This window comes from Saccostrea cucullata, unplaced genomic scaffold (assembly GCF_032062105.1).
Source record: "Saccostrea cucullata isolate Sc308-1 unplaced genomic scaffold, CSIRO_AGI_Scuc_v1 ctg308, whole genome shotgun sequence".
Lineage (NCBI taxonomy): Eukaryota > Metazoa > Mollusca > Bivalvia > Ostreida > Ostreidae > Saccostrea > Saccostrea cuccullata.
Window position 1 is genome coordinate 526 of NW_026930989.1, and position 19,771 is coordinate 20,296.

The 19,771-nt window shown below is 32.7% G+C and overlaps 1 protein-coding gene across 1 annotated transcript in view; it reads right to left on the reverse strand.

Moving 5' to 3' along the window:
* Positions 1-509: 509 nt before the first annotated feature.
* LOC134230906 (sushi, von Willebrand factor type A, EGF and pentraxin domain-containing protein 1-like) overlaps positions 510-19,771 on the reverse strand; it is a gene marked incomplete at its 3' end in the record, with an annotated part of 139,419 nt that continues 120,157 nt past the window's right edge. The window contains exons 39-51 of the mRNA XM_062712771.1: positions 18,043-18,239; positions 17,432-17,559; positions 13,083-13,217; positions 12,756-12,893; positions 11,106-11,283; positions 9,951-10,172; positions 9,181-9,419; positions 8,645-8,785; positions 3,773-3,865; positions 3,239-3,439; positions 2,141-2,378; positions 1,647-1,740; positions 510-600 (exon numbers count right to left, since the gene is read on the reverse strand). Coding sequence (XP_062568755.1) covers positions 510-600; positions 1,647-1,740; positions 2,141-2,378; positions 3,239-3,439; positions 3,773-3,865; positions 8,645-8,785; positions 9,181-9,419; positions 9,951-10,172; positions 11,106-11,283; positions 12,756-12,893; positions 13,083-13,217; positions 17,432-17,559; positions 18,043-18,239 — 2,095 coding nt within the window. The remainder of the gene's footprint in view (positions 601-1,646; positions 1,741-2,140; positions 2,379-3,238; positions 3,440-3,772; positions 3,866-8,644; positions 8,786-9,180; positions 9,420-9,950; positions 10,173-11,105; positions 11,284-12,755; positions 12,894-13,082; positions 13,218-17,431; positions 17,560-18,042; positions 18,240-19,771) is intronic.

Sequence of the window (19,771 nt, forward strand, 5' to 3'; positions counted from 1 at the left end):
GCATTTATTGCAAAAGGGGCAATAACTCCTTTAAGAGTCAAAGTTCATATACGCAGGGTCAACTGCGAAAATCATTTACGAAGTACATTCTTATGGTCTATAAATCTTTTCGATAAATCTTGAAACTCAAAAACACGTTTGGCGGAAAAATAATAATAATAAACAGAACAATTTCAATAGGTCTTTCCACAGAAAGGTGGAAAGACCTAAAAAACAGAAAGACAGACAGACAGACAGTGATTACTATAGGGCACCCGCAAATCCTTGCGGGGTCCTAATAATGACATCTTATCCACAGACACTGAAAGCGGAGACCAGAATTCTTTGAACTTGCTTGTTAAAATTGTGCCAAACTTCAAAGTCATGAGGTCAAAAGCATTCAAAAAGGTCTTGTCATAGATAATGTAAAATATGGAAGCCTATCTCCAATCATTCAAAAGTATGTATTTCATCACTTGAAATGCAACAGAAATTCCAATGAAATTTATATTTGATATAAAGATACTTACCACAATTACCCTCTATAACCATGTTACCATCTGGACATGATACAATATCTGTAATTACTTGGTCATTCAGAAGCTTTGCACCACCAACACCCTTTGCAAAAAAAAAAAATATTTCATTTATTTGAAGGTACATTAGACCCCATGCAAGATTTTTTTTTTTGCTGTTTTTAAGGTCAATATGATGATTTAGCCACTTTCAAAGTACAATGTTCTGTGACAATACATGTACAACAATAAAAAGGATACTTTAAGAGGGGCTGTTGGTGCTATTGGAAGGTATGGTATAAAGTTTCATTGAAAAAGCTCAAAAGCTTCTTGTAATGAGATATCATAAAAGTATTACACACAAGCAGAATAATATGATTTCTTTCATTTGAGGAACGAATTAGACAGAAATCAATTTCTACTTGGTGTGATAATGAATTACTTTTTCAGAATTACAAGGTTTTCATTCAAATACCTGGTGAATATCACATGGTTCTTTAGAACCGGTCTCGTTAGCAAGGCTATATAAGAGGTAAATAGTGGTTTAAATGCCAGTTTAGGACAACACATAGTGCACGATAAAGTTAAAATTTCAACATGTTTTATTCAATCCAACATAAACATGTATATACAAATTGATTTTCATATTTTGCATGTTATGTACACTGTACAAATAAAGCTGCTGCGTGTCGTTGCTATGTCCAAATGGTGTGTTAGTTTTTTATTGTACTTTGAAAGTAATGAATGGATTTAGAGTAGAATATATACCGATATTTACAACCTGGACCCTTTGACATTAAAATCCAATAGGAACATATGGAGCTGTAGTATAACATTCAATCACAAAAGCTCAAAGGCTTCTCAAGATAGCACACAGAATCAAAAGTGTTAAAACAGACAGAATTTATGTCCTTCACCTTTGACCTCAAAATAAATAGGGGTCTTCTTTAGGCCATATAGGGAGTTGCTATGTAAAATTCCAATGCAAATGCTCAAAGGCTTTTTGAGATATCTTGCAGAAACAAAAGTGTTGCAGATGGACTGACCAAAATTAATATCCCCAAATTTCAGTGAAAGTGGGGGACACAAATACAACAACACAGTGTAAATTGAATCTCAATATAAGGTATTTGATATGACAAAATAACTTACATCCACTATGAAAACAGCATCTTCAAATATTAGAACTCTGAAGACTTCTTTTGCTGTGTATGTGTTAGAACCACTCTTTTTAGTAATACTGTTTCTAAAAAAACATAAATGACAAAAAAAGCTATATATTTTTTTTATTGTATACAAATAAATTGTCTACTTATTTGATTGCAAAGGCATAATGGAAGCCCATGGGCCTTAGCAATTGCCTGAATAACATGATGAACAGTGACCTACTTTTGAAACTTAATTACCTGTATTTCAGGTTCTACTTAGCTTAGAATTATGTTAGTTAAAGCATCTATCAGTCTGAGAGTATGTCACTTGATAAGTACATAGTTTCAATTAGAATATTATGGCTTTAATTGAATACTGTAGACATACTTTTCCCGCATGGGATAAATTTACAGTAGGAATGTGGAAACGCTTCTTTAGAGGGGGGCATAAACATGTGGAAAGAGTATCTAATTGCTAATGAACTAACATCATTTTACCTTAAATTCTTTATTTTCATAGCAACTGTCATCTGTTCTTTGCCAGTAACACACTTAGAGCTGATGTCCACATTTGAGCAGTCAGAATCTGAACAGACATTATTCCAGTTCTGGTAAACGTTATCTTTAAAATCCGTCTTTAGTTTTCTTTCTATTGGTGATTCCAAAGACACATCACAGACAACGGCTAATGAAAATTTTAAGGAGACTTCTATCTGAATTTGTGTATCTGTTTTGCCTGGAGAAAAAAAGTGTAATCAAACATATAAAATCTTTACTACAAATGTATATAGTCTACAGAAAAAGGATATCACATGAATAATAGCAAAATATTGGTCAATTGAAAAGACAAGAGTTGAAATCAAAAGAATGAGTTAAATCAAAATAGAACTATTAATGTTTCAGTAATTTTCTTATTGCAGTAGTACATTTAGGATGATTTGGAACTATAAACTGAATAATCCTACAAAGGACAAGGTAAGGTAAAGGCTGATTCTGGCCCCTTATTTGATGTAAAAATCAGAACACAGTTTATATTAGGATTGTTTGTATAGTTAAGTACTTAAAATGAAGCTTGTTTTAAAACCAGCAGTATTTTGATTACAAAGAAGCCACAGTAGGATGAAGAAATGGAACATTTTCCTGCATTTCCTTAATTCTGGTGGAATTTTGTCATATTTGAGATGCTTTTCTCTTCAAGCATAGAATACAAACATAGAGTACAAGCTTGCCTATCTGAGATTTTTATACATAACATATGCATCTGATACAATGTTTATACAACATGCATCTGATACAATGTGTATGAAATATATAAATATGATGGAAAGGCAAGCTTGTGCTCTCTGTTTTCTGAACAATTGTGCAGTAAAATCGATGTTAATTTTCATCAAAATGGGAAAATTCAGAAATTGACATATTTTCTGACCTCTCTGTGTATCCCATAACTTAGAACCAATACTCATTTTGTGGCAGAGGTGACAAAAAGTTTTTATTAATAAACTGTTGCATCAGTCTAAAAGATGCCAAAAATCAGGGGCCAAAAAAAAGTCTTAGCCTATCTTGTCCTTTATGAAAAAAATAATTCAGAACACTTACCTCCACATGATGGCAATGCAAACTTTTGTCGTGGTTTGAGAGGAGTATACACACCAAGCTTTGAACACATCTTATATTTTGGAACTGGGATAGATAGAACTTGGTTACCAGGACAACTCAGTTTACAAATATCTTTGCTGCCTGAACAGTAACCAATGATAAGAGAGGGTGGCTTTCTTGGTGGAGGGCAATCAGCATTATCTAAAATGAACAAGTTTGTAAATCATCAAATATATTCAAGTTTCTTAGCAATATACTAAATTACACCTGATGAGGCATCAGAAATACAAGAGCCTGATGGGTCAGAACACTCTCCCTATAAGTAATGAACCTTACTGCAATTATAATGCAGTCTTGTTTTTAATACAGATGAAGTCTCAATGGATCATATGCATCTGTAGTATATATATTTCCATAGACAAAATAAGATTCAGTCAGATTAGTTTTAAAATTGGGGTAGACTTGATTGAATTGAAGTTAGTCTTAATGGACAATTTAATTTAACCTTGTAGAATGTAATAAAGTATAACTTACATTTTACATACAGCTTGCTACGGCACATGGCAGTATTTCCATTCTCATCAGCGGCCAAAAACATTAAGCTGTAATCACCCCAAGTGAAGCTGCCTGAAATATAATTTTATTCTAAAAGGGACCTGCAATTTCTTGATCTATATCCTCTTGAAACAATGGAAACTCAAGTTTCTAAATTATTCAATGATATTCTAGAATTTTTTTTGAGTTTGTCTTTACTGAAGCAAACAAAACTGATTATATTTTGATGTGGAACAAGCACAAATACAAATCTAAAACTTCCCATGCCGAAAAAAGTTATAACAAAGTTATAACTAAAGTATAACTTAGTTATACCTAGGCTCTGAGGTACAAAAAAGTTATAACTAAAATGTAACTTTTTTGGACTTCGTCATTTTCATGTATAACTAAAATATAACTTTTTGGACTTAGCCATTTTCATGTGTAACTAAAACATAACTTTTCTGGACTTTGTCATTTTCATGTATAACTAAAATGTAACTTTTTGGACTTAGCCATTTTCATGTATAACTAAAACATAACTTTTCTGGAGTTTGTCATTTTCATGTATAACTAAAATGTAACTTTTCTGAACTTAGCCATTTTCAAGCATAACCAGTATAAATGTACAAGTTTTTGGGGTTAATTAATGGATACTACTTGACACTCTTACCTTTTTTTCAAAAATATCATTATACCTAAGTGTTAATTAAATTTGAATGAATTTTGATCATCAGTTCAAAATGTTGGGTTTTCTTGTTTTTCAAACACTGCAGCAGAAAACTGTCAATTATTCCTATTTCTAATCAGAGGGAAAATTCACTAGGAATATATAGATAATTTTTTTAAGAAAAAAAGGGACTGCCTGAGGGCTCTTAGACAATATTAATTATTATTGTTTACTACCAATGATTGATTTCTCATTCATAATAAATATGCTGTTCACAGTCATGTCAAGTTCAACAGAAGGGATGGGAAATAAAATCTTGTAAATTACATCTATAAATGAGAATCTCTCTCTCTCTCTCTCTCTCTCTCTCTCTGGTGTGTAAAGTGTGAGGGTGTTTGTCAATGTGTGTGTATAATAAATATAATTGTCTATATTAAATTATATTTGTTATGTAAGATTCAACTGAAGTTGGGAAAATTTCTCTCTCTCTGTAGTCGGAAAATAGCTCTTCAGAGCTAATGTTCTTTGTTGATGTACCCACTTTAAATAAATATTATCTCTCTCTCTCTCTCTCTCTCTCTCTCTCTCTCTCTCTCTCTCTCTCTCTCTCTCTCTCTCTCTCTCTCTCTCTCTCTCTCTCTCAGAAAAAACGTATTTATTGAGACCCCGATGAGACTTAATATTTGTCTTGTAAATTATAATAATGCATGTACATCTGAAGTTGGGAATAAATATTCCATCATTCTGGGGAAATATAAATGCCCTGCAAGAGATATAAACAGTAAAATGTTGTAATCCCATGAAGTCATGTGAATTTTGCACGGATTTTTCTTCGTGTGCAAAACTGTGTAAATTTCCCTATTGTTTACTGTGACACAGGTGTTTGTACTAGGTGACCTTTGTGGTCAGCAATTCGTAAATTTCAGCTATGTGTATTATGCAATGGTACAATTCTACACAGGTTCTTTGAAATCTGAAGAAAATCAGTCGTAATATGGGTGGCTAGAAAGATAAACAACAGCATAGAGTATATGCAGGTTTATTTTAAACAGATATTACGATGTTGGAAATAAAGACTGCCAGTTATGTAAACATTTAAGCAGAGGACTAGTACATGTAGATTTTATTGTTTGCATAATTAAATAACCCAGTTATAATAGTTATTTTCACAAATAAACAAATGTTAAATCAAAAATGGCGGCGACGAAAAAATATGGCGGCCCCCGATGTCCGTTTTGTTGATAGAATAAACTCAAAATTTTAACATCAACTGGTGTTTTAATATTCAAATTAAGTTTTAAAATGCACAATTATGTTTATTTGGATTTAAAATAAATTAATTATGAATTATTTATTTAATTTTTTCCTATCACGTGACGTTTTTGAGGTCTATGATTGGTCAACAACAGAGCGCGGATTTTTTAATGGACGATTTGAATGTTGTGATGTTATTTGAAAGTGTTGATAGAAAAAGGAGATAAAACCAGTTGGTAAGGCGATATTTATGCTAACATTTAATGATTTTTGGTAAAGAATACTTAGTACCTCTCGAAGAACAATACAAAAAGAAGAAATATTGGGAATGAACAAAATTCTAGGTGTGTGAATCTTGTATTTCTTGTTTGTTTTGATTTTTAATGGTATGTCAAATGACAAACAATGAAGCAAAGAAATTGAAAGTATTTGAAACACATAATATTTTTTCAGCATTTAGTATAATATTGATAAAATATGTTGTTCTTTGTCACATCTATTCCCAAAATTGTTTTTAGATTCCCTGAACTGTTATAATAATGTGAAGCCTTGTTAACATCGATGTGATTATGACATGATCTATAGCTGCAATGTTAATGTAATGAATTGAGTAATTTAAGATTAATGTTCTATTTTTTTTTATAAAAGCAGCATACTGGCGTATGATTTTTCCATGAGCATCTCTGACTTATGTGCTGACCTGGAGTGAAATTCTTCAAAAAATATTATGTGCTCAAGGTAAGTAAAATAATATTTTTTTTTCATTTCAAAATTCAATAAATCTATCAATCTAACACTAATTCCTGTAAGTATAGATCTTTAATTAGTCTTGTTTTCCATGTTATGGATGAATTAATGAATTAATTGATATGAAAGAGTGGTTTCAATTTGATATTCAGGTGGAAATATCTAAATTTTGAACCTTTACAATTTTTTTCAGAATTGAAGAAAAATGATTTGAAGGTTGAAATTGCAAGCATATTTCATCGAAAACGTTGACGACTACGAGTCACACTGCCTGCCAGCCAAGACGTCTGACCAGCCCGGTCCCTAAATGAGGGACGCAGACCACCAGCTAAGTCCCTCGGGCAGCTCAGCTGACTACCAGTGCGGCCTGTCAAGGGATGACCAAGTCCATCAACTAGCTCGGCTGACTACCAGTGCGGCTTGTCCAGTCCTTCAACTATCTTGACCAATGCAGCCTGTCATTGAAGTCAAACTAGATTGGCTTACTACCAGTACAGCTTTTCAAGGGAGACGGTCAAGTCCATCAACTAACTTAACCTACTATCTGTCAAGGGATGGCCAAGTCCGTCAACTAACTTGACCAACTACCAGTGCGACCTGTCAAGGGATGGCCAAGTCCGTCAACTATCTTGACCAACTACCAGTGCGGCCTGTCAAGGGATGGCCAAGTCCTTCAACTAACTTGGCCTAATATGATCGTTGCATGTCAAGGGTGGCTCTATTTTGAAGTACAGCAAGATCATGAATAAATAAGGTGTTAATATTTCAAAAGTTAAGTCTATTTATACAAATTAGCAAGAGTAGAATGCAGTATGCTAGGTAATTGTACAAAGACCCTAATTGCTATATGCTAAAAATTAATTCTATAAAACAACCAGAGAAATTTCAATCTGTTGAAGATGACATGATGAAAAATAAGGTAGACTTGAAAACATGTATGTGCATTCATTCAGTTGTATTTGACAATGAGCCAAGCTATCTTTATCATGTTTATTAAGTAAAATTGTAATTGCCTTTAATTTGTTTTAAGTAATCTTTTTTGTATAAATTTCAAAAATCTCTTTGTATAAATTTTAATGAGTATAGCTTTATAAAAGCTTATAATTGAGTAAATCCACAACGGGAAGTGTATAACTTCACTGGAACTTTTACATAAGTTTTTATTAATAAGTATAACTTTTTATAGTTATAACTTTTTGTAGTTATAACTTTTTATAGTTATAACTTTTTTGTAGTTATAACTTTTTTTAGGTATAACTTTTTTAAGGTATAACTTTTCTGTAACTTTTTCGTAATTTTCCTGGGGTATAACTTTTTTGTAACTTAATTTTTCATAACTTTTTGATAAGTATAACTTTTTTTAGTTATAACTTTTCCTGGGTATACCTTTTTTCAGGTATAACTTTTTTGTAACTTTTTCATAACTTTTTTCGGGTATAACTTTATTGTAACTTTTCCACTGTTTATTTGGGTATAACTAAAGTATAACTTTGTAACTTTTTTATAACTTTTTGTGTAACTTTTAATAAGTATAACTTTTCGTAGTTATAACTTTTTTTATAACTTTCACGCACTTGCTGTATTTATTTTGAATAAAAGGTGAAAAGTTAAACAAAAGTTATAACTTTTTTGTAACTAAGTTATAACTAAATTATACCTCACTTAAAACATGTGGTTCCAAACTCCGATAACTTAGTTATAACTTTTTTGTAACTTTTTTTAGTTACAAAAGTTATAACTAAGTTATAACTTTTTTCAGTATGGGTTACCGTTAAAGTGTGCCCCCCCCCCCCATCCCTCCCCTAATAATTTATCAAGGCCTATAGGCCACAATGGTCACCTGAGTAATTTGGTAGTATGTTTCACTTTCCAAGACATTTGCAGTATAGTTTTAATGTTGTTATAAGAAGATCTATAAAGTCAATGCCTAACATTTCTCCATTGACAGCTTTAAATGAGGTTGTTATGTACACCAATCTGTTTTGCTTTATCTGATTAGTCAACTGTACAAAATAGACCTTTCCTCATCCATTTCCTTGCAAGATTGGGTGAAATTGGCCTAGTGGATTTGAAGATTTAAAGGTAAGAGATACAGACAGAGAAAGGAATTGACAGATTAAAGTATTTTATACAAAATACTATCAGAAAAGTTCACTTTCAACTCTGGTGCGTTAAAAAAGAGGCTTTAATGCCAAACTAACCTTTATGTGAGATCAGGGACTGACTTTCATTGAAATTGTCAAACATAGAACTAATAGTTGGCAGTTGATATTCAAAGACTCTTTTGCTAGAGCTTCTTGCATCATCAACAGGACAGGCTTTTATCTTTGGTTTAATCTTATCTGCAAAAATATTACAATTAATGGTCAAAAAACCATTAAGGAGGCTAGGTGATCAACAAATTATTTTTTATTAACCACCAGATATAACTTAAATTTTAGGATATGATTTCTTAAGCTGTCAACTATCATTTGGCAAAGAAAAATTTCATCAGTTCTTATTTTAAAATTTGATCATTTTTTTTTATATCTTTATATGGAGCTCTTCTTCTAAAGGAGATTAAAATAGTCTAAAAATGGCCACTACCACCCAGCCTCTTCAAGGTGCAATCAACAATTACAGGTATTCCTCAATTTTAAATAATGAGGAACAACTAAATTACATTTATAAAGTGTCAAGAAGACTGTTACATTGCATTTATTCAGAAAAACAACTATGTGTCATTCATGTTACATACCTGATGGTGAACAAGCAGGAACATCACAGATACTATCATTTTCAATCTGTGTCGTGATCTTCTTCATAGCTCCCTTGTTCATTTTGTAATTGTACCAGCCATGAATGAGAGTAGCTCCTGCAGGTTTATGATTCCTGTCACTTGAAAGCCTTAACATGTCGGCATTTGCAATACTGCTGTTCCAGAATTTTACCTGTGATATCCTACCTCCATATCTCTTCCCAATTTCTATGTTAAATCTTAATAAAAAGAACAAGATATTTCCTATATATTCGTATGGAAAACATTGACCCCTGTTGTGACTTTCCCTAGGCCTAGAGGTCTTGATTGGAACAAATTTGAATCAACATTACCTGAAGATATGTATACTTTGATAAATAGTATAACTATAATAATAAACTTGAGAGCATCACCTTTGGTAAATACCATTTACTTCTAAAACAAGAAAGCATACTGTAGATGTACCTTTTTCCACGGGGTCATAATTCCACGGAATCTCAATTTCTGTTTAATCCGCGGGTAGAAAATTACGCGGATTTTTTTAAAACTGTCACTATATGCTTTACATTTATATCAAGTACGTTTGGACAAATTTCCGTGGAAAATTTGAGACCGTGTACATAGCGTAAATTAATACCACGCGGAAAAATGTACTACAGTACATTTTTAAATAACTCCTTATTTTCAGAGAGATGAGGAACAGACTACCTTAATCTTATAATTAAGCTACAAATCCTTACACTGAATAGAAAACTACTAAATAATCTTACACTTTTGGCAGTTTGAAGGCAACAGAGCTGCTGTCAAAAACAAGTAGCCCAGCTTTCACATAAACTGTTGTCTTGCCATCTCTCCTCCATGATACAGCAATAAAATTCCATTTAGTACCATCATCAATTCTTTCTAGGCTTCCATAGTATTCAAATTTTACTGAATGAGAGCTTGTTCCGTTCATGAAGGTGATACTGTTATTCTTGATTTCTATGAAATCTCTGAAAAAAATCAATTATTTCATAAAATAAGGCAGTCAAATATTGTCATGTCAAACAATTAAATAAATAAATAAGATTGTACAATAATTTAATAGCAATCAACTCACTTATTATATTAGTTATATAAGTATGTGCTTGTTATGAAATAAAGCCATGACAAGTATTATCAGAAGTCTCTTACAGACTGTAGCTCTATATGTCTGTTCTTATAAAAGAGAATTCCTAACACAGCTGTAAGCCTCAATCTTTCACATAATTGTCTTTTTTAGAAAAGCTGGACCAATAGGCATTTCATGTGTAAATTTGTTATTATACAAGAGTTTTTTCATCTTTTACTTTATTCCTACCTATAATGACTTGCAGATATATCCTTTCATTGCAAATCAACAAATCACAGTTGATGTTTGCATGGCGATGACAAACACTTTCCCATTATCAAAATACCCATATTGCAAACAAATCCAATGATCAGTGCATTTAATAACAGTTTGAAGAAGGCACTCCTTAAGTTTTATTCCCAACAGATACTTGATACTAGTGAACTGAACAACTTGTCTTTTATCTCTTTAAAACAAATTTCTCACATTTTAAAAGGCATTGCAATATTATCTAGCATCATTTGAAAATTATTTTTAAAATTCTGATAGATGTTTATAATGAACAAATTAACACATTTAACAATATTTCAGTGAACTTGCCCATTGGTGGTAAGTAAAAGACTTAATTGCCTATGGGTATCTAATGATAATGCAAATTACATCAAAATTAAAGCTGATAATGGGTTCAATTGAGTATGCTTAATCTACATCTGCAATGAGTAATTCCTAAGAAAATAACCCTGCATACAGCATCTCCTTATCATTTCTTTAACTCTTGATTAATTGAACGATCGTAGTTAAATAACATAGAAAATACATAAAGCATTTACTATACCTGATTCTTAACAATACAGCATCTTCTTTTTCCATGACATTTTGATCTTTGTTAAACTTCACCATCATCATAAAGGACAAATCAGAATGTTCTGGGTCACCAGGTAACACAGCTGTGGTAGAGGCCCCCTCCTCTCCCATTTGAGTATCAAAATAAATATCAAAGTCATCTGATGGAACTAAAAGAAAAACAAATTATTAAAATGTATATTATATCAATAACTAATTTAACTGTTTTAGTTGAGGAAAGTGAATAGAGGAAGCTGTCCTCTTGCAGTTAAACTAGGGTTGCCCTAATAATGCAGTGGTTAGAGGGTTTGCTTCAGAGTCGTTGATAAGGATCAATTATGTTACAGGTTCAAATCCTACTGCAGGAGGTAAAGTTAGAAACATAAACTGTAGTAGAAACAGCATTTTGAAAGAATTTCTCTGATTTTTTTTTTTACAAGAAGCCCATGGGCCACAATGCTCAACTAAGTTATTTTGGCCATGCTGTTATTCATCTGATTTCTCCTTTGTATACATATATTCTATGTAAAATGTTAATTTGATTTTGAGGCCACTTATTCTATATACAGGGGCCACACTTTGATTTATTCACAAAGTCCCATTTGTTGTAAGGAACACTTGTTTCCTTATTTCCAGATAAATCTTTAAACTTTCCTATCCTTCAATAAGAATGTCATTTTCACTGAAGTACTTGAAAATACCTAATAATCATGATAATGAAACTTAACAGCAGAAAAACTTTAGAAGCAGAAAACTACTTGTTATTCTGTCAAAACACAGTGAGGATGGGGCATTTGAATATGTAGGATGTAACTATACACAATACACATGTGTCAATTTATAGATAAAGACTAGGGGTGGGACAATACACACATCTTGCGATACGATACATATCTCGATATATTGGCACGATACGATACGTATCTCGATATTACAAGAAATTATAAAACTATTCAAAAGAATTAGTATTTTATTTCTTTTTTTGTCTTGACATTGAATCCATAGGTTATTCTATATCAAATCATGTTTGCTTTGAAATTAATACTTGAAGTTCATCAATTTCATTTACTAAAACTTTACAAAAACAATAATACATGTACATACTATCATTACCAAATTACTATTCAGAAGTTGTTTACAAATAGTTGTGTACATGTAGTTTATCAGAGAACACTTACTAAAAATTCATTTAAAAAACATCGATCACATTTACATTTTTATTAATTCATTGCTGAAAGTCTGTAGCAAAGTTGAGATTACAAAAAAAAAGTACAAGATGGACTAACAGTTAATAATATCAAATGTTCTGGAAACAATATTTTCTTTGTATAGCACGCATTACATGTACATACTGAACTTTTTTTGTCCAATCTTCCAAGGCTGCTTAAAAGTGAAAACGTTTAACCCCTAACCAACGACTTATTAGTTCTAAAGTGTGTTTTCAATATCAACATCATTTCTTCGCTCGTACAAGCCGCCATTTTCCAAGGACAGGTACTTTCATTTTCAATATTTGGATAGGTCGTTCGTGTATCGTTTTGTACCGTTATTTGAATGCTTGTATCGTAAACCGTATCTTAGAGGAAAATATCAGTACGTATCGGTGTATCGGTATATCGTCCCACCCCTAATAAAGACCTACTTTTACAAACTATATTCTCTGTGAATATTTTTCCCTCTGGACAGTAACAACCAATCTCCTCATTGCACATTGCTTCAGATCCACAACTCAAATTGGAACAGCGGGTAACCTTAGTTTGACAAGTCCCTCCAGAATAGCCTATATAAGAAAACAATAAAATGTTTTGTTTTACTCAAGATTCTTTTCCTTAAAATATTTAGAAATAATAATTTAGTAATTTAGGTTGATTATATTACATTGACAGGGTGCCATAAAGGGTGCCTGTGTATGCATGTATTGGAGGGGGTGTTTGTGCACCCACACCCTACCGACAAAAAAGTCCCTTACCAGTTTGACAAGCGCAATTAAAGCCTCCAGCTGGCAGATTTGTACATGTTCCTGTACTAGGCATGCCCTCATACAAACAATTTGTTGTTCCCGTGCAAAAGTCTTTCAACAACTGACAGGAATCTCCAGAATAGTCTAAAAAAAATATTTTTATATTATTAAGAATTGACATTTTTAAATACTGTAAAATCTTTTTTTTTGTGGGGTCTAATTTTCACGGTTTGAGAAAACTATTTTTTGTGGGGTTTTAATTTGTGGATGAAGTTGTACTGAGTTGTTACATGAACATATATGACTGCCGTCACGAGAAAAGGGCCCTTAAGGTCAAATTTTCACAAATTGACTTTTTGGTAAATTTTGATAGCCGGACTCTTTCTGAATGCAAATATACATAAATTTTGAAAATATCTCACTTTTTCCCTATTTTATGACCATTTTAGTGAGGCGCTCCAAAAATAACTTTGACGTTACTCAATGAAAACGTAATGATGTCGCCTGCGTCAAATTCAATTTTCAAAAAATCTTGAATAAATAACATCCATCGTTTTGAGAATCAACAACTTGAGAAAGTATTTATTTTTTTCTTCCAAGCGACTAGTATCTAACTATTCCTAAGGGATATCGTATGTTATTACTATTTTCAAGCTAATTTTGGAGCAGGTCTGTTAATTTCATAAAAAAAGGGGGATCTAGACAGAATCTAGGAAAGCTTTATAACATAATCAGTAGGAACATAGTATTTGTTTATATCCATGCAAATTATTCTTCATATATAAAAGAATCTAATTCAATTTATAAAATATATAAAGCGCCTGTAACACTTAAAGATTAAAAGAAATATATATAGAGAGAGAGTCGATGCAGAAGGAGACTGCGCGCAAAAAGGGGCACCCCTCGCAAAAAGGACATCGATCCCGATATTTAAAAAAATCTTATGAGACAGCATTTACTCACCAACACACACGCACGTACCTTTATTCCCTATAACTGTTACGATAAAAATTTAAACACCATGTATTTCCTGTATCACCGAAGAATTCAACTGAGAAATAATAAATTCAGATATGCCAAGATATGTAAACTTGTTTTTAAAAACGCTTATGCCTTTTATAAACATTCATGAAAAAAATATACGTTCCATTCTCCCATGCAAGGAATTAAGTAAGGAGTCAATCCTTAAGTCGCGGGTTCGAATCCCACTGTGGGACGTGGAGACCGGTCCTTCGGATGAGACCGTATAAACCGAGTTCCCTTGTCGCAGTAGGTGCTGGCACGAAAAAGATCCCTCCCGGCTCAATGGCCCTGAGTGCTGAGTATAGGACAAAATTTGCAGCTCTCCAACGGCAAGTGGTGGCGTCTCCATATGAGTGAAAAATTCTCGAGAGGGACGTTAAACAATATACAATCAATCAATCTTCCATGCAAGCAGATTTTTAATTTTTAAAAATTTTTTTTTTGAATAGTTTATTTAAATGTTTAAAGCTCTAAGTTTCCATTGTTTATACAATTCATTTTCTTCGCCTGTCTTAGTTATGGAGTAGAAATGTAGTAAATAGGCTAATAAAGGACAAATGAATCTGAATGATTTATAAACTGTACCTTAAATTGAAACTTTCTTTGAATTTTTACCTCAATTTGAAACCGTCTTTTAACTTCTTATTTTTTAAAAAGTAAATCACAATTAAATTGGTTAGAAATATTTCTGCACATTAACATTTTTTAAAATTTTGTGGCACCTGTACTCTGTTTCACTTAAACACAATATTTGTATATTTTTACAAGGACCGCTACTATGATCTCAAAAAATGATGTATGTATAATATTGTATAATTTAATCAAAGAGATGGGAATTGTGCTGTTCTAAATTTTGACGAAATCAATTTGAAACTGAATGAATACTTATATATTTTTACGCAAGAATGGCAGGCCCTTGGGAAGCCATTTCAGTGGGGGGGGGGGGGGGGGGGGGGGTAGGTATATTTTTTTCAGTTGTTGGCACTTTCAACCACCAAGTTTTCCTTGACAATCAAAACAATTTTTTTAAAGGCCGGGAACGGTCATCTATTCATTTTCCTCCGTGACAATGGCTAATTAACTTGATGTCTTATAAGTTTTTTCACATTTCGATGCGATTGTTTTATCCAATAATGAACTATTACGTCCAACATTCATTAATGCTTTTTGTATGAGACGATGCTGTTAATTAAGTAATAGTATACATTTACCGCTCTAATTTGACTCTCTTTCGCTGGAAATATTAAGGCAAGCCATTTTCCTTAGTTATTACTTCAGAACATATCAAAATAAAAAAAAAAACAATTTGACTCGTACCTTGGCCTGTCCCCAAACAACTCGTTTGAAAAAGAGGAGGGGGGTTCAGTTAGAAAGAAAAACAGATCTACCTTAAAAAACCTACTCAACCAAAAACAGGATGTGTGTGTGTGTGTGTGTGTGTGTCGAAACTCGAATACAGTTTCACCGTTGGGGGGGGGGGGGGGGGGGGGGGTAAGGTTCAATCTTCTTTTAGTATCAAATTTTCTTAATCAAGCATTATACAGTGCCTTATTCTTTTGCCCTATAGTGCATGAATTTGACTATGATAGAACAAAAAGTGTGTGTGTGTGTGTGTGGAGGTTAAGGGGGGCCGGACTTTCAATGCATACTCCAACCTCCGTTGCTACTTGCGTGTGACTGTAATGGCCAATATTTTATTAAAAGAAGAAAAATTTGTGTTTGTTTATTGATTACGTTTCGTAGAGTCATGTTAGGATTATGATATAAAGTCTTATCTCGGAACTTTAAAAAATTAATGTCGAGATATGCAGGGTATTTTGATACATGTATCAGAGTTGAAGCTTTCAACGCAAAATGTGACTTATGTATTTCATATCATGAATAGTCAGTGATATATATTTCACGCTCATTAAAGTTTTTAAAGATTTTAAACATTTTCGTATCTTTTGGAAATTACACCCATAACAATTTGTCATATACTTTTTGCCTTTTCAGTGATGTATTTGATGTTATCTAGAAATTCGTACGTCTTTTTGCTTAGCTATAGTTCCCCCCCCCCTTTTTGGTTTATAAATATCCTCATTCATAATATCACTGTCAATGTAATATTGTTAATTTCTTTAACATTGGGTATAATGCTTTTGGGACAAGTCTACAATAGCTGTATTTAATTTCTTAACATATTGCAAAATAGGTTCCAGTGGGATTTCATTCATTCATTTCACCGGAACAATTTCAGAAATTTGAAACAATAGTAATTAAGTTCTACCATGCAATTCCATTTAATCATTTTAAATTAGTTTTTGAAATTTATTTATTTTATCAAAATTTTCGTGGCATCCCCATCATCCGTATTTTTTCCCTTAGCATATTCTATTACTGTTCATTTTAGTAAAACATATTAATATTTATTGGTTATGTAGAAGGTTTGGATCTCCCATGTTACCAGTATCTTTATTCAATCAAAGAGGGATTATGTTTCTTAGCTTTAAATTTAACCGGTCTTATTATTCGGAGATTTTTTGGCTTGTCTCCCCCCCCCCCCATTTTTTTTTTACACACATTTTAAAATCGACAGTTCACCGAAGGCTGGTTCTCAGGGTATATCAGTATGTTAAACTATGGATTAAAATTAAAATGGCTTAATACGTTTTAAATTATGGTATATATTTTTCAGAAAAAATTAGTGCTTACAAGAACGGTAATTACTATATATGCATAGATCTCTCTCTCACTGAAAAAATACACACGTATATGGAATATAACTTTTAATATTAAGACTTCTTAACATGAATTCAAAATTCAATTAAGTTTGTAAATTTCTCAGAAAACAAATATGCAGCATCTTTAATTTAATCATTCATAGACATCGTTTTGATCGCTGTTCCATAGCTAGCAACGTGCATGTCCAATGCCCCGTATATCTACATCACGTTAAATACTTAAACAAAATTATGAATAAATTTACGTACTAAATTGTAAATATATCACATACCTATTAAAAAATGTCCGCAACAACTTTCAAATTTTTGTTACGCTTTGAAATTCAATTTCATTTCTTGTTTACAAAATGCAGTCAACAAAAATTACTTCCGTGTTTACAATACCGCGACTTTGACGTCGTTTTCTGAGCATTGTGACGTCAAAAGATAAGAGCCCTTTTCTCATGACGGCAGTCATATTATTTCAAAGTTTATGATTTGTGGAGGACATGAATATAATGTGTCTCACCAGCATTAAAAAAATTTATATAAGCCCCATGTAAAAGTCACATTTCAACACTGCTGAGGTAACATTATATATGTATCGATCTTAATACATTGTTTTTTACTTACTACTCTGACATGAACATGTTGCTGTTCCATTGGCATTCTGACATGTGCCTGTTGCTGAACATGGGGAAATAACATTACACACATCTGGAATATCTTCACACGTCTCACCTCTCGTACCAGCATTGCATCTGTAATCCATAAAATGGAACACTTGTAATTTTCTTATATACCTCCTGTAATTAAACACTCAGGACAGGGGTATATAATTTTTGCCCTGTTCATGTTTGCTTGTCTGTTTATCTGTTGTCCACAAAAACTTCAACCTTGTCCATAACTTTTAAGTTAGTGGAGCTATTAATTGCTTTCATATTTCACAGGTGTGTTCCTTGTGACAAGACCAAATTTAACCTCTTGATATAGGAGATTAGTGTTTCACAAATACCTCCTTTTTTTTTTTATTTGCCAAGGATGACTAAACCTAAATTGGTCTCAAAATTTTGCTTATAAAACCCTGGGCAAACGCATCAGCTTTTACATTTTAAAACACAGTTTCAAGACCTGTGGTTATGCTGCAACATCCATGAAAACACAACTCTTATTTCTTGTATAAATTCTTAATAGTAAGTGTTTGAATAGTAAATGTAACATTCATAATCCAATATTTTACTTGCCTGCAATACTTATCATCTATTAGGTTGTAACAGTCACCACTCTGACACTTTGTAGAGGTGGTCTGGCAGTAATTAATCTGTTGGTCACACTTCTTTCCCTCCCAGCCCTCAGTACAGTTACAGTGATAGTCATCCAGCATATCAGTACAGGTGGCTCCATGTTCACAAGGAAAACTGGCACACTCATCTATCTCTTCCTTTATTCCACATTAAAGTATAATAAAGAACATTTAACAAGAGACCCAAGGGCCTTGAATCACTCTTCTGATAAATTGTACAACCTATCACTTGTATTTGAATCCTCTAACCCTAAGTATCCTTATACCAAAGTTGCATCACCTGACAAAATTTGATGATTCTCAGCCAATTAGGACTACTTCTTGGTCTACATTTTTGGAAAACCCGAAATGCATCAACTGACACAGTTTGATTATTCTAAGCCAATAAATACCTAAGATACTTAAATATAGCCATAAAATGTCGAAAGTAGGTCACTGTGACCTACTTTTTGGTGGACATTCTCTGAAAACCCAAGATGCATCAACTGACAAAGTTTGATGATTCTAAGCCAATAAGTACCGGAGACTTAAATATAGCCATAAAATGTCGAAAGTAGGTCACCGTGACCTACATTTTAGTCCACATTTTCAGAGTCCAAAGATGCATCTGCTGACTAGGTTTGATAATTCTAAGCCAATAAATACCTGAGATATTCAAAAGTAGGTCATCGTGACCTACTTTTTGGTCGACATTCTCTGAGAACCCAAGATGCATCAACTGACAAAGTATGATGATTCTAAACCGATAAGCACCGGAGATACTTAAATATAGCCATAAAATGTCGAAAGTAGGTCACAGTGACCTAATTTTGGTCGTCACTCTCCGAAAACCCAAGATGCATTTACTCACAAAGCTTGATGATTCTAAGCAAATAAATACCTAAGATACATAAATATAGCCATAAAATGTTAAAAGTAGGTCACCGTGACCTACTTTTTGGTCGACATTCTCTGAAAAACCAAGATGCATCAACTTACAAAGTTTGATGATTCTAAGCCAATAAGTACTTGAGATACTTAAATATAGCCATAAAATGTCAAAAGTAGGTCACTGTGACCTAATTTTTGGTCGTCACTCTTTGAAAACCCAAGATGCATCAACTCACAAAGTTTGATGATTCTAAGCCAATAAATAAATACCTAAGATACTTAAATATACAGTGGACCTTCAGATATCCGGACGCCAGATATCCGGACGCTTCACCTTCCGGACGATTTTTCTCCGGAACGGATTTTTTCGTAATTTTGACTCATTTATCCGGAATTCCGCGTTCGGTATCCGGACGGCTCTTTTTTACTACAAAATGTATTTTTACGTTACAAATTGATTCATTTATCCGGACGGTAAATTTTAAGTTGTACTTCCATTCTAGTCAACATTCACGCCTGAACTGAGTGATAATTATTATCAAAACACTGGCCGGATTGATTGTTTTTACAAGATGATCACCTGTGCCAGTGTTATGAATGACTTACGATGATTAGTCCACAGATTAAGCATGCTAAGTGGGTATGGTCATAATATACGAGAGATCGATACACAAATGAAAATAAACAATTAACTGCGTTGTTAACAGAAAACAATTTTCTATTCAGTTATTTGTTATCTAGAGATATTTATAATTTTAGTACAGATCTGGTTTTGAATATTTTTCTATTTATAGACAGGA